Genomic DNA, 13,386 nt, shown 5'->3' with positions numbered 1-13,386 from the left:
GCCAAGGTTTCTCTCAAGCCTAAAGATCTGGCTGAAATGGATGACGAGCTTCGTGGACATTTTTCCGGTGAATCCGACCTCTGGGCTATCAATTATTGTGTGCTTAGTGCAGCGAGAGCTTTGGCCGATGCGAACCGTAAAACAAAACCAACGGCTGATCATAAGACCAAACGACGAATGCATCAACTTGCCATAAAGATAGGCTGGGCAAGACAGTACGCGTCCCGCATTCAATGTGTGATTGACTACATCACATCTGGCAGGAATTTTACCGCCAAGGTTCGAAAGTTCGCACGCGAACTCCGGGCCCGTTATCACACACTTAACAAGTCAAAACTGCTGATCATCAGGCAGCATATTGTTGAGAGAACACGGATACTATCTGACGCTAAGAGAAGTCTAGAGCGGAGGGAGAAGTGGTTCAGAGAAAATCAACAGTTTCTCTCTGACCCATCTCGACTCTTCCAAGACCTTTCAATTACTGTCGACCACCCGCCAAAACCAGAGGAGTTCGAAGTATTTTAGAGAGAAGTCTACGAAGTGCAGCATAGACTGGACGAAGACTCAGAAAATATAAATAGCTTCAAGGAGCTGTATGATGCCCGTATAACACCTGATGAAGAATGCCCACCCATCACTGCCAAGGAGGTTAGTAAAACGGCGCACAATATTCCTGCTGAAAATAGGCAACTTAGCTGCCCCGAAGAATCACAGGCCAATCACGTGTCTGAACACACTGTATAAGATATTCACAGCTATTCTAAATGATAGGATTGTTCGGGCAATTAAACCTGTGTGGTAAGAAATGTATGAACAACGAAGCTCAAAGAAAGGCGTAGCGGGATGCCGGGAGAACCTACTCATCGATAGATGTACCTGCAATGATGCAGCATTTAATCAGCGTGACCTATCGATGGCCTGGATTGATTATCGGAAAGCTTTCGATTGGACCTCCCATAGACTTATCATCTGTCTTTTGGAAAGCTCAAAGGTTCATCCGCATATCGTTAGTTGCATACAGAGGTTGATGCCGCTTTGGAAAACCAGATTTACTATCTCATCTGGAAAAAAATCGTGTGACAACTAACAATGTCACCTTTCAGAGAAGTGTCTTTCAGGGCGACACCATGAGCCCACTCCTCTTTTTGCCTTACATTATTGCCACCATCTCTAGCACTTCGCCATTCCGACCGGTACTTTTGCGGCAAACCTGCAGATTGAAAGTACAAGGTCACTCATGTATTTTACATGGACGATCTTAAGATCTATGCTAAAAACAAAGAACAACTACATCTAGCTTTAGGGATTGTCGAACGATATACTGAGGAAATTGGAATGGAATTTGGGTTAGACAAATGCGTCAAGGTTTATTTGAAGCGAGGAAAACTTAATGGCATCCCTGAAGACCCTGAGCCTCATCTGGCAGATTTGGTCTTCCGAACTGTCCGCGAGGAAAAGAGTATCTGCAACGAACATGCTTACGGTCCGCGATTGTACATCTCACGCAGTCAAAGTTGTCGCGGAATATTGAGTCTTGAATGTCTTCACAACAGGATTATTTTGGGTACAGCGCATGGAGTCGCAAATGGAAGAGACCCTCTTTTTAAAATGGTCAGGAAGCACGAAGAAGTGGGCAAAGGAGCGTTTCTGCACAAAGCAGCGGGGGAGGCTGCTGAAATACTCGGACTTAACTTCAGTATTAGGGGTGAGGAAATTGCATCAAATCTTATCTATCTCGAGTACTGACTCCTGGAAGCCCGGATTAAGAAAGCACGAGAGGACAAATTTCGTGAACAGCTCCTCGATAAGAGGATGCACGGTATCTTCTACAGAAAAGTGGAGGATCAGTCAATGTCGTGTGAGCTAACTTTTGCTTTCCTAAAATCACCCGGATTGAAGTCTGGTACGGAGGGGTTTCATTTTGGCATGCCAAGACGTACACTTAAAACCCTCCATGTTCCAGGAATACTGCAATCAAAAAAAGGGTGACCTATCCGGTTTACATACATACTTTCTGAAATTAAATGTTATTTGAAAACGATCTTCTCCTTCCTTCTGCTGGAAATCCAATAACAGAACTTCCGATTGCCATTCGTGTTTTTCCCTGAAGCTACTAGAAAGATCGGAAGAAAAATCTTTTTCAGACAAAATTTAACTTTAAAAATGCTAAATTCATAGCTCCATGTAGACTGAAAAGACATTAAGAATTTCTTCTATTCGCTGACGATAATACAGATTCCTTGAAAAACTAGACTTTTCATACCTAGCAAAACAATGCGTGTCTTTCTGAAAAAGTACCCTACCGATAGAAATCTCAGAGTATTCTCAGGCGAAATAGCCTGGCCGGCTTGAGACTATCTGCAGGTTCGACTTGAATGATTTAGTCTCAGAGATAGTCAAAGAGATTTGGGCCCTTTTCAAGGTTCTTTTAGAGGTCCTTTTAAGAGTGATGCGACGGTCATATAATGGTTATTTTGTATTCGACACGCATCGGACGGGCATAGTTATTTACAGTAGTTAAATTTTTCATCAAATTATGAACACGTTTTTTTTAATTGATGAATTTTCTCATTATACTTATTTATAACTATAATTTATATACTAATATATAATTTTCTAGTTGAATGACAAAATGTTGTCTTTTTTAATGTATCTCATTTCATTTACGATAAACGTTGTATTAATTCCAATTTTAAACATTAAAAAGAAGATATCTGAAATCATCGTAATCCGTGGATTCCGAATTATTATGTTTAAGGCTGTTAACATTTAAAGGATCTACCTGAGTGCCTGCGGAGAATTTCTCAAAGCTTCTCAGAGCCTTCAGAATATTTAGCATATACTCTGAGATTTCTATCGATAGGGTATTCCTTTTTCCATCTCTCTAGTAGCTTAAGGGAAAAGCACCCGGACCGGCAATCGAAAGTTCTGTGGTTTGATTCCCAGCGGAATGAAGGGGAAGATCTTTTTTCAAATAAAATTTAATTTCAGAAAGTATGTACGTAAACCTGATAGGTCGCCCTTTTTTTAATTGTAGTATCCTTGAATCATGCAGTGTTTAAAGTGTACGTTATGGATGGAATTAAATTTGAGCCTAATGGATAAAGCTGGGTGATAACCATTCTCAGAGACTAAAGCTCTTAGTGCACGGTCAAACTCACATTCATTGTTTGAAAATATGAGATCTAACCATTTTTTTGGTATTAAATAGAGAATTGTATTAAGTGGGATTATAAGTTGCTAAACACTCATCAAAAAGCTCTGATTTAATATCGAAATTACAACCCTTCTGATAGTATAATTCAGGATATTAAAATCTCCCAAAACAACACAGTAATACAAGAATTTGAATTTCAGTAAAAAAAAGGCGGTTGCCTTTCAGATGTAACCAAAAGGACCATTCACCAGTTGAAAGTCAACTGATGATTATAATATGACTTTAAGTCAATGAGATTAGTAGAAGTGAAAAAACAAGGCATTTATATACGTTTCAAGCTACCAGGTACAGAAAGTAAACATTCAATCCTTTTTTATATTTTTTTTTCATCACATATGTACGATTATTCTATTCATAAGCAAAATCAGTTATAGATCTGACAACATATAGCAAAATAGGGAACGCTGACGAAGCGACTACCATGAACTCAACATACCTGCCTTTTAATCATCATATTACTCGTATATCAGATAGGAGACACTGCACTTAGGTTCCATTTCTGGTTGAAATTAAGTGACTCATTTAACTTAATGCAAAAATGAAAATCATGTACATTTAGAATTCATCATTTTGTACTGCTGCGAATAAGCTGCGAATTTTTCAATGAGCAAATTTCCTGTAAGGCAATGAAAATAGACTTAATGTGTTGATTGGTCAAATCAGATGGTAAATACACCACAAAAAGATTAAGACTAAGGTTAATTGATTTTATAGACACGCCGAAAATATTTATATTCTAGTTTAATTCACACACACACAAACACACACACACACACACATGCACACACATACTTACAGGGTCATCGAGAAGTATCAGCCCCCCCCCCACTAAAGCGAAAATATGCGTTTTTGTGAGAAATGTATACGGACAAAAGTTTTAGGGTTTTGGACGAGGATCTGAAGGGTGACCTTGAAGCTGACCTTGGCGTTGACCTTCAAGGTTATTTCAAGGTCAACTTTTATTTTTCAAATGGAAACCCCTATTTTTGATACCGCCAATCGAAAGAACGGAAAATTGTACGTTCAGATATTCATCAAGGTCATGTGAACCGATTACCTTCGGGGTCATTCCAGGGTCGTGATCCACATACGACCTTTTTTTGTGGACCTTGTTTGAGTTTACACCGAAAGTGTTTTACGTCCGTTCCTATGGCTGCCTGGATGCGTCAATTAAATTGTTCAAATTAGGTCCGATGATGCTGTCATTCAATGCATCCCGGATCGTCCGAATTTGCTAAAAACGTGGGTTCGTTGGTGCAGTTTAAGAGTGACGTCCGTTGATATTTAATCAAAATAAGGGGTATGGACGGTGGTACCGTTTCAAAACATCGCTGCTAGCCAATAACTAACTTTAATTCTTAATGACGTGCGGCCAAGATCAGTTACACGTCGAGTGCAGACGGGCAAGAGAAACCGTGTTTTTTCCGCATTCCTTAGCATTTCTATTGGGTACAAGTGTTAAGCGACAATTTGGAAAGGAACTATAGCATGAAGCTATATTGAGAATAACTAACTTCTAACAAAAATGCTGACTATCATAACGTGACTTAGAGACACCTTTAGTTCCTTAAATTTAACATTTTCAATTATAATTTGAATTTGATTGACTATTGATTATAAATTGTTCATAAATTAGTTTATTTATAACAGTCGCTTATAACTGTTTATTATATGCAGTTAATAATTTTCAAAATATTTCGTAGTGATAAGAAATCATCACTTAAGCAACGGTAATTTAAACATTATTAATAAGGATCAATTATTAGGGGTCTGATCAGCTGTAAAAATAAATCGTTATAAAATAAATCGTTATAAAATAAATCGTTAAATAAATCGTTTAAAATAAATAGTATTTTACACTATCTTACTGGCATGGATGACGGAATGTTCATGCTGGCTTATGCTTTGCTAACGCTTACGTTGCGTATATCTTCCTGGAGAGTTCATTCTAATTTTAAAAGGTTTAATAACAAATTTAATTAAGTACCAGGACGGTTCGTAACAACACCAGCCTAAAAATTTTGGCTATTTTTCTCGATAACTGGATGAAAATGATCATTCCTTTCCCATGCTAGTTGGATTAATTATTAAATGCCATGCATTTCTGGATACTATCAGCACAAAATATCCAAAAAGGGGTTAGATGGAGATACACCAAACAGATAAATGTGAAAAAGTTTTTAAGAGGAAGTAAATCTTGCACCAAACATGGGGGGAGGGGGTTATAACGAAGTTATAAAGCCCCTGCATTCACACGGCCCTGCGGGCCAGAGTAAGGGATGGGTCTCGTCCTTAAATTCGAACCACTGACTAGCTAGCTCTAGTGTACCTGTCCACTCGACAAGTCATTCGTTAAGTCTCCACCGAACCCCTTTTGTGCCACCACGACGCCAATCGGCTCTTCAGCCGCAACTCTCTTAACTTCCTCATATCCCAGGCATCCACCTGGCATAACCAGCTGTTCTCCAGAATATTTGCTTCATTAGCCGGGTTCACTCAACATTGCTGGCCCGGTGTTGGCTTCGCCGGCCCGTTCGGGCTTGGATATACGTATGGTAGAGGAATCATTTTTGGGTCTGCATTCGATCAGTCAACGACTACTTGTATTGGTTATTTAGATTGGCCCGAAAAAAGATTCTAATAAATATACAATATGGCATAACTCAGGTTGCCAATCTTTAGCTAACAAAGTCCGTTCAACTTTAGGCAAGCGATCTTACTTCGGATCCCTACATAGATCCGCACATGGGTATTTTCGATATTTACAGGATAAACTTGGTTCTTTATACCAGTTTATGCTTAATTCAACAATAGATTTTAAGATGACCAAATTTAAGTAATTTCGAAAGTTGTAAATTGTATGGAAGTTTCTATACTATTTAGCGCACCCGAGTTGAGTTATAGATAGCCGTAGGTCACATCGCTGGTTTTGAACTATGGAAATATATTAACATTTAATTGCATAAAAATCTCTTACTTTAATGCAACTCGAGCAGAAGAATGCGGTACACCATTGCAAAATGGTTTTGTCAACGTCACAACTTGGTCATTAAGGTCTACAATCTGACCTTGGTACGTTCCGATTTCTTCAATGCACGTAATTGAAACTGTACACCCCACAAATTGCTCACTCATTGCAGACGGATTCTAAAAAAATAACATATTACAGTTCCAAAAATGATCAAACATAATAATCCATTAATATCGAGCAAGACCTTGCAAAGAGATCGTAACTTGACTTTATTTCATCAAGTTCTTAGGGCTAAAGAGTCCCGTAAGTATCTAGAATATATAGAACACGTACAGAAATTAATCATTGATCGGTGATTTCGATTTTCAAGACATGTATTGCGTGAGAGAAGTGACCAATTCTGAAAGCAGTTATAAAGGGTTTACCTTGCTGTTGCGCCTTTACACTTTAAGCACGATGTATGTTTCAGCTGTTGCGCCTATGCATTTCGATTCAAAATTAATTTGCAGGTAGTCAGAAATCATAATCTTACTTATTTAATAAATTACTAATAAATTACTCGAAACTTTGGACATATATGGATCGGTTCGGGTTTCCAGGGTGTCGTGATTGCGGAGAACCCTGTATTCATCATTAAAACCTAAAAAGCTTTGTAAATCTAAGATCCAACGAAATTGAAAACTTTTTTAAACGGGTCGAGTTTTTCGCTTTTGCATACCCCAATAATTTGGGCACAATCCCTGGAATTTTCAGAATTCTTGTTTTTGATGTTTCTTAAGTAAAGAGTTGTCTGCGTTTACTTTATAAAGTTTACGTCGAAATCCCCATGCGAACCACCTTCGATCTAACTCGCTAAGTAGAATGGACACGGCAATTACAAAGCGTGCAAGCTAGACAAAGATAACACTACTTTCCCCCTTCCCCGCCTATAAGCTCGTGTCACTTCTTATTAATCATGCTTGCCGGATATTCCCAGCGATTCGCGAGGCCACTGAATACTGATTAACAATGTTCATTGATAACAGAAATTAAAGACATATAAAGGTAAAATCAACAACTTTAGGTAAACTACCCAATCAAGAAACTTCCTCACTGGGTTAGACTATTTGTTAGTCTAGAATGACTAATAAATAAGTCAGACATGATAACATGATAACCCTGATAACATTTTTGTGTATTTTGAAATCCTTTTATATTTGAAACAATGAACCTATCATAACGAAGTTTTTTAACAATTTCGTATGGCCCTTTGAACTCTGGAATAAGCTTTTTTGATATGCAAGGAGTACTATCGAAATTTCTTAACATGACGTAGTCTCCAACATCATATGAATGTGGATCTTTACATTTTTTATCATTGTACTCTTTATTATAGATCTGGGACTTTTCACTTTTATTAGCAGCAACTAGCCTCAATTGATGTAAATCTCTAGAACTCGTTTTAACATGATTTTCTACCAATCCTTTTACATCATCAACTGTATCTCAGCGCTGACTTACACCGAATAGAAGGCGGCTCGGGGTATCTTCGGGCTCTTTTAATTCTCTCCAAAACCACAAAAAATTATTTTACAAAAGCCACCCATGATACTGAAAAACTACCAATCATATAAATTATGACACAACTCTTAAATCTGACCATACTACAATTAAGATCTTATTTAATGCTCATTTAATGCCCCATTGCCAAATTGAATGCTGCCCATACTATAATTAAGGGCTCATTTAATGCCCAATTACCAAATTTAATGCTCTACTATTTTTTCAAAAAAAAAAAAAACGGGGGTTAAGCTAGCTTAACATTAAGCTGACGGAACTCCAAGTGAAATAAGCGCTGAATCGAGTTCGGTCATATGACATAATTAAGGGCTTATTTAATGCTCATTTAATCCCATATTGCCAAATTTAATGATCCACTATTTGATGCAAAATCCTGTTAAAAAAAAAAAAACAAGAATCCAACAACCAAATTTGGATCACAGCGAATAAACAAAAACCAAAAATCCTATTGTAATCTGAAAAAAACAAATATTTTCTTTTAAACAGGGGGTTAAGCTAGCTTAAGGTGAAGCTAGCGTCACCCCCGGTTTCTTTTAAAAATAGTGGAGCATTATATTTGGCAATGGGGCATTAAATGAGCTTTTAAGTATATTATGGCCAGATTTACAATTGTTTGCATCAGTTATATCATGGGTGGTTTTTCAGTATGAGAGGTGGCTTTTGAAAAATAATTTTTTTTTCTGGTGAGCATTAAATGAACTCTTAATTATGTGATGTGCAGGAACTTAATTTAACGCTTATTTCAAATGGGGTTCCGTCAGCTTAAAGTTAAGCTAGCGTAAGCCCCGGTTTTTTGAAAAAATAGTGGAGCATTAAATGAGCCCTTAATTATGTGATGACAGAACTCGATTCAAGATTTACTTCACCTGGGGTTCCGCCAGCTTAACGTGAAGCTAGCGTAACCCCTGGGTTTTTGAAAAAATAGTGGAGCATTCAATTTCGCATTAGGGCATTAAATTAGCATTAAATGAGCCCTTCATTGTGAAATAGGTTTTAACTCGATTCGAAGATGTCAGTTTAAAAAACGTCAGTTTAACATACCTCAACCTTCTGAGCAAGTAAGCGGCTTCGACAAAATCTTCGCAGACGTCAATTCATAATACAAACCGACTATCCAGCTTTGACGTGGCTTTTCAACGTAAAAGACCCTTCTTCCAGGTTAATGAGGTGGAGATTTCAGGTGGAAGCATACACATGCAAGGTCGTGCATAAAAAAGGGAAGGAAAATAGAACAGCTGACGCGCTTTCGAGAATGCACCCCATTGAAGATCAAAATCTCTCAGAGAAATCAGACAAGAATACCAAAATCAACCAAGTAAATGACTCCCAGGAATATGCAAACTAGAAAACGAAACGTCTGCCTAGTAAATTAAAAATTAGACCGGTGGCCAACGGAAATAATTAAATTAAAATGAGCAAATAAAACATTTTCTCTTTGCTAAAAATCCAGTTACCAGACTTTGACGAAGAAAATGGGGCAAACTTCTCTACATCAAAATTAAACATTTCACCAGAAACAAAACCTGGAACATACTTAAATTACACATGGTGGATCCCTTAAGAAAAATTACGAAACGTGTGAGCATCGAAGATGTTACATTTTCTATAAACTGATAAAGTTCGCATAATTTGGACCTTAATGAGCTATGCTGAAGCCTCATAAGGGAATAGTAGTACAGAAAAAAAGGGTGACGAGTGTCTATTGCCAGGCCACTCCCAACGGCGAAGACTTGAAAAAATGGGTCTGTTGCTGTACGGGTCCCTGCAGAATATAGGTCAGATTTCAGAGTCTTGGTCCATGAATAGACCTGGTCATATGTTTGTAATTTCACTTTCAGGAAACCTTACAGAAGCAGAACACTTTTTTCAAGTATGCGCCATTAGGAGAGGCCTGGCAATGACCACCCGGCAGTCTCTTTTCTGTACTACCATTCCCTCACGAGACTTTAGCATAGCTCATTAAGGTCTAAATTATGCGAACTCAATTTTCAGGTAACTACAGAATTTTATCGACATTTAAATGGTCCGAGCTTTGCCAGCTAATTAAACTCTTTCTTTTAAGTCTTGATTCATCTCGACATCTCCATTCAAGCAGGAGTTAATGTTTTCTTGCATTAACAACTCTGGCAACCACAGCTTTAACTTTAGGAACAGCTGAAAGTTGACTTTCAAAATCTAGGCTTCGTCAACAGTGATTTTCTCCAAACTTTTTGCTCTTACAAAAACAAAATTTTCACCGAGATGCGGCCTTTAAGTTAGAAAGATTTCGAATCAGCTTTAATAAATGCGAACTCAATGCGATTTTTTGTCGCTGAGATAGAGCTACTTTTTCCCAAGTGTCAGGACTTTCTGTCCAGATATTAGATCATTAAATTTACATATTTTCTTCTCCAAAGCACATCTTAACTGACCAGGGCGCTAACTTTGTGTCGGAATCGGTTCAAAAATTTGAAAAACTTTTTAGAATCAAGCACATCAAAGCAACTGCTTACCATCCACAAAGCAATAGAGGACTTGAGAGAACTCATGGAACAATCAAATATTTGTTAAAGACATACATGACCGAAAACGAGACGGCATGGAACCAAAACTTGAACGCATTTAATACCGCAATTCATGAGAGTAAACGTTTAAGGCCGTTGGAAATTACATTTGGAAGAAAAGTCAATTTACATATTGATTGCAAAGAAACAAAATTGGAAAGTTAATGGCTCGGACCCTACACCATATGCAAAGGCGTCAGTTCCTCTGATTATGAAATTTTATACAATAATCAGCATTAAACTATAGACCTTAATAGGTTGAAGCGCTTCTACCAATAGCTTCATCGGTTCATTTAATGTTCTTCTTTAGAATGAATTTAACTTGGATACTGCTATGATTTCTTTTGATCAGATCAGCTAACGTGACCCTCACTTCTATCGATGTATCCACTATATTCACCGAGGACCTTGGTACAGCGAAAATCTATCTCACTAAATGGCGACTCATTTCGTCGGTCGACACACACAGCCTTGACAAAAGATATGAAAGAAATTAATCTCTTATATAAATCCGTCTTCGAACGATGTAATGAATGTCTGGAACAATTTGAACTAGAAACCTTAAAATCCCGAATTGAATGGTTAAATATTCGAATATTGTTACTCAATCTGCTAATAGGACAGAATCGGGTTAAAAGGGAAGGTTTTAATTTTTTGGAAGCATATCCAAGAAACTTTTTGCAACACTATCTAAAGGTGATTTAGATTATATTAACCACGAACTTGATCAACTATATTCTAAAAACAAAATGTTAAAAATGTCACTACATAATCAGACTAAAGTAATTACGATTACTTTAAATTCAGCAACACACGATGTAGATTCCTTGTTTAAAAAAATATAAAAAACATTATAGATGAAGACATACCATCATTAAATAATTTGAAGAGGTAAACAATGAAAAGCATAGCATCCCTCCATTAAATCTCTTATAGAAACCTATAGAAATGGACAAAAGGATATATAAAACCATTATAGAGCCATATAGAAAACTTATAAATTATATATGGCTCTATATATCCTTTTGTCCATTTGCATACGTTTCTATAAGGCATTTGATAGAGGGATTCATTTAGTAAAGGTAAATTATCAATACTTGATTGACATTGCCGAAATAACTGTTTCATTGATAAATAATAAATTTGTTTGCTCAATTCTAATGCCGATCTTAGAAACAGAAACCTACAAAATATATCACTTATTTGCGATACTACTATTAAAGGGGGATAATTTTATCACCGTAATCCCAAATGAAAATTATGTAATGATCAACGACCAAAAACCTCTTTACATCCCTACGTGATCTTAGTTACTGTAAATTACTAGGAATTACTAAAATTGGTAAAAGCAGGAATCCTAGCTATCTCCTGCATAGATCGACTTGAACATTTATACGCAAGCAATGGAGATTGTTCCTACCGCAACTCGAATCGCTATATGATAATAATAGTTTTTTTACCAATCGTCATCAAATTTGGCACACGCATTCTTTGGGCTAACAAACAGGTCGTCAGCGTTCCAATTATTATCGACACAATGTGTCACATAAATGTAATTATTATTGATCAAACTGTATTTTACATTTTACAAAAACAGCAGGGTGTCATTATGATTCAAAACATGATCATACAAATTTAATGTGAAAATTCAAATTATGAAAAGTTAATAACAGGAGTAATTAATTAAAGCTCTAGATAACTGCATCCTACATACCGAATACACTATTGTAAAATTAATTAAAATTAACCGAAAAATCTTTAGATGAGATAGAAACTGTTTTGAGTAAAGTGCAGAGTATTAAAAGATCTCATTCTTGGAAAAAAGGCAAAGAAAATTCTCTCTTACTCAGACTACATTTCGTTAATCCTTATATCAATATTTGCTCTTTATACATGCGGAGTTTGCGAATTAATTCGGAAATGTCTTCCTAGCCTAGGCATTAACTTCTGTTGTACCACTAGTGAGATAAACAACGAAATAATACCACAAGTTGTCACCTACGTACCAGCGAGCACGTCTACGATTGACTTACAGTAAGTTAGATAGTAAGCCTATTAAGTTTAGAAGGAAGTAATCTATGGAAGTACAAAGAATTTCGGAACAAATTCACTTTAACAGGGGAGGTGTGAAACTAGAAAAAATAAATAAAAATATTCTAGCTTTATAAGCGCATTTTTCTCAAACAGAGTAGTTTCGTGGGTTAATAATATATAGATATCACTCCCTCCCTTTTTATATGAAAATGGCAATAGACTGTACGCATTCATCGCGGGACCGACCCGGCAGGGCCTCGGCCGCAGATTCATTCCTGGCCTAACTGCTACAACGCAAACTTATATTTTATTTAAATAAACTATCTGACCAGACCTACGAATCTGCATCAGAAACAATTGAATAAAAGTGACTTTTCGTTCAACCGCCACATAAGTATATAGTAATAAATATAACAACTAGTTTGAATTTTGTCACTTACTTTTACATTCACTACGAACGCATGTGCCAAATAGAATATTAAATCCAAGTTCTCACAAGAAAATTATTAATTTTACATCAAATAAAGCCAATAATATTATTATACCTGTTTCTAATGTTATTTGGCACTAGACACAAAATGAGCGTGATTACAACTTTCCAATCAGAAGTATTAGGTTATGAAGCATGTGTAGTGCACACTCGAAGGAATAATAGGGAGACCTAACTCCGTTTCCACACTTAGCAATAGAAACATTACCGTAAGTGGTATGCACATTACAGGAAGATCTTAAATTTTCGTGCGCAGGTACACAGTTGTCCTCTTCCTATACATAGAAAAGTGTGCGAGTGAGAAAGTTTGTCAAATTGACGTAAGTTAAAAAGGTTCTGTTCGTTTGTTTGATGCAGGTGTCAAGTGCGGCTTGTGGTGTATGTTACACGCCGAAGAAGGCGAATACACTTCGCTTTTTTAAAGCCCTCACTGTACGTACAATAAACGTCTAATATATTTTATTGTTTTACATAACTGTCATTTAATTTTAATAGAAATGATTTAAAAATTTAAACTTTACTCACTACCTGAGTGCCTGCGGAGAATTTCTCAGTCTTTAGAATCCTTAGC

At 36.7% G+C, this 13,386-nt stretch overlaps 1 protein-coding gene across 3 annotated transcripts in view; it reads right to left on the bottom strand.

Annotated features, from left to right (window-relative positions):
• The window catches only part of LOC117176066 (enhancer of mRNA-decapping protein 3), a 138,192-nt gene extending 125,216 nt beyond the window's left edge, over window positions 1-12,976 (bottom strand). Inside the window, exons 1-2 of one of the 3 annotated variants that reach the window (XM_033366071.1) lie at window positions 12,871-12,976; window positions 6,195-6,364 (exon numbers count right to left, since the gene is read on the bottom strand). In XM_033366071.1, coding sequence (XP_033221962.1) covers window positions 6,195-6,352 — 158 coding nt within the window. In that variant the 5' untranslated portion in view covers window positions 6,353-6,364; window positions 12,871-12,976. Of the gene's footprint in view, window positions 1-6,194; window positions 6,365-12,765 lie in introns of all 3 variants that reach the window. The other 2 variants (XM_033366070.1, XM_033366072.1) reach the window with 2 other exon arrangements.
• Between the last annotated feature and the right edge of the window lie 410 nt (window positions 12,977-13,386).

This window comes from Belonocnema kinseyi, chromosome 7, assembly GCF_010883055.1.
Source record: "Belonocnema kinseyi isolate 2016_QV_RU_SX_M_011 chromosome 7, B_treatae_v1, whole genome shotgun sequence".
In the NCBI taxonomy this organism is placed as follows: domain Eukaryota; kingdom Metazoa; phylum Arthropoda; class Insecta; order Hymenoptera; family Cynipidae; genus Belonocnema; species Belonocnema kinseyi.
The sequence above is the reverse complement of the archived record's forward strand: the minus strand, read 5'-3'. Positions and strand labels throughout refer to the sequence as shown.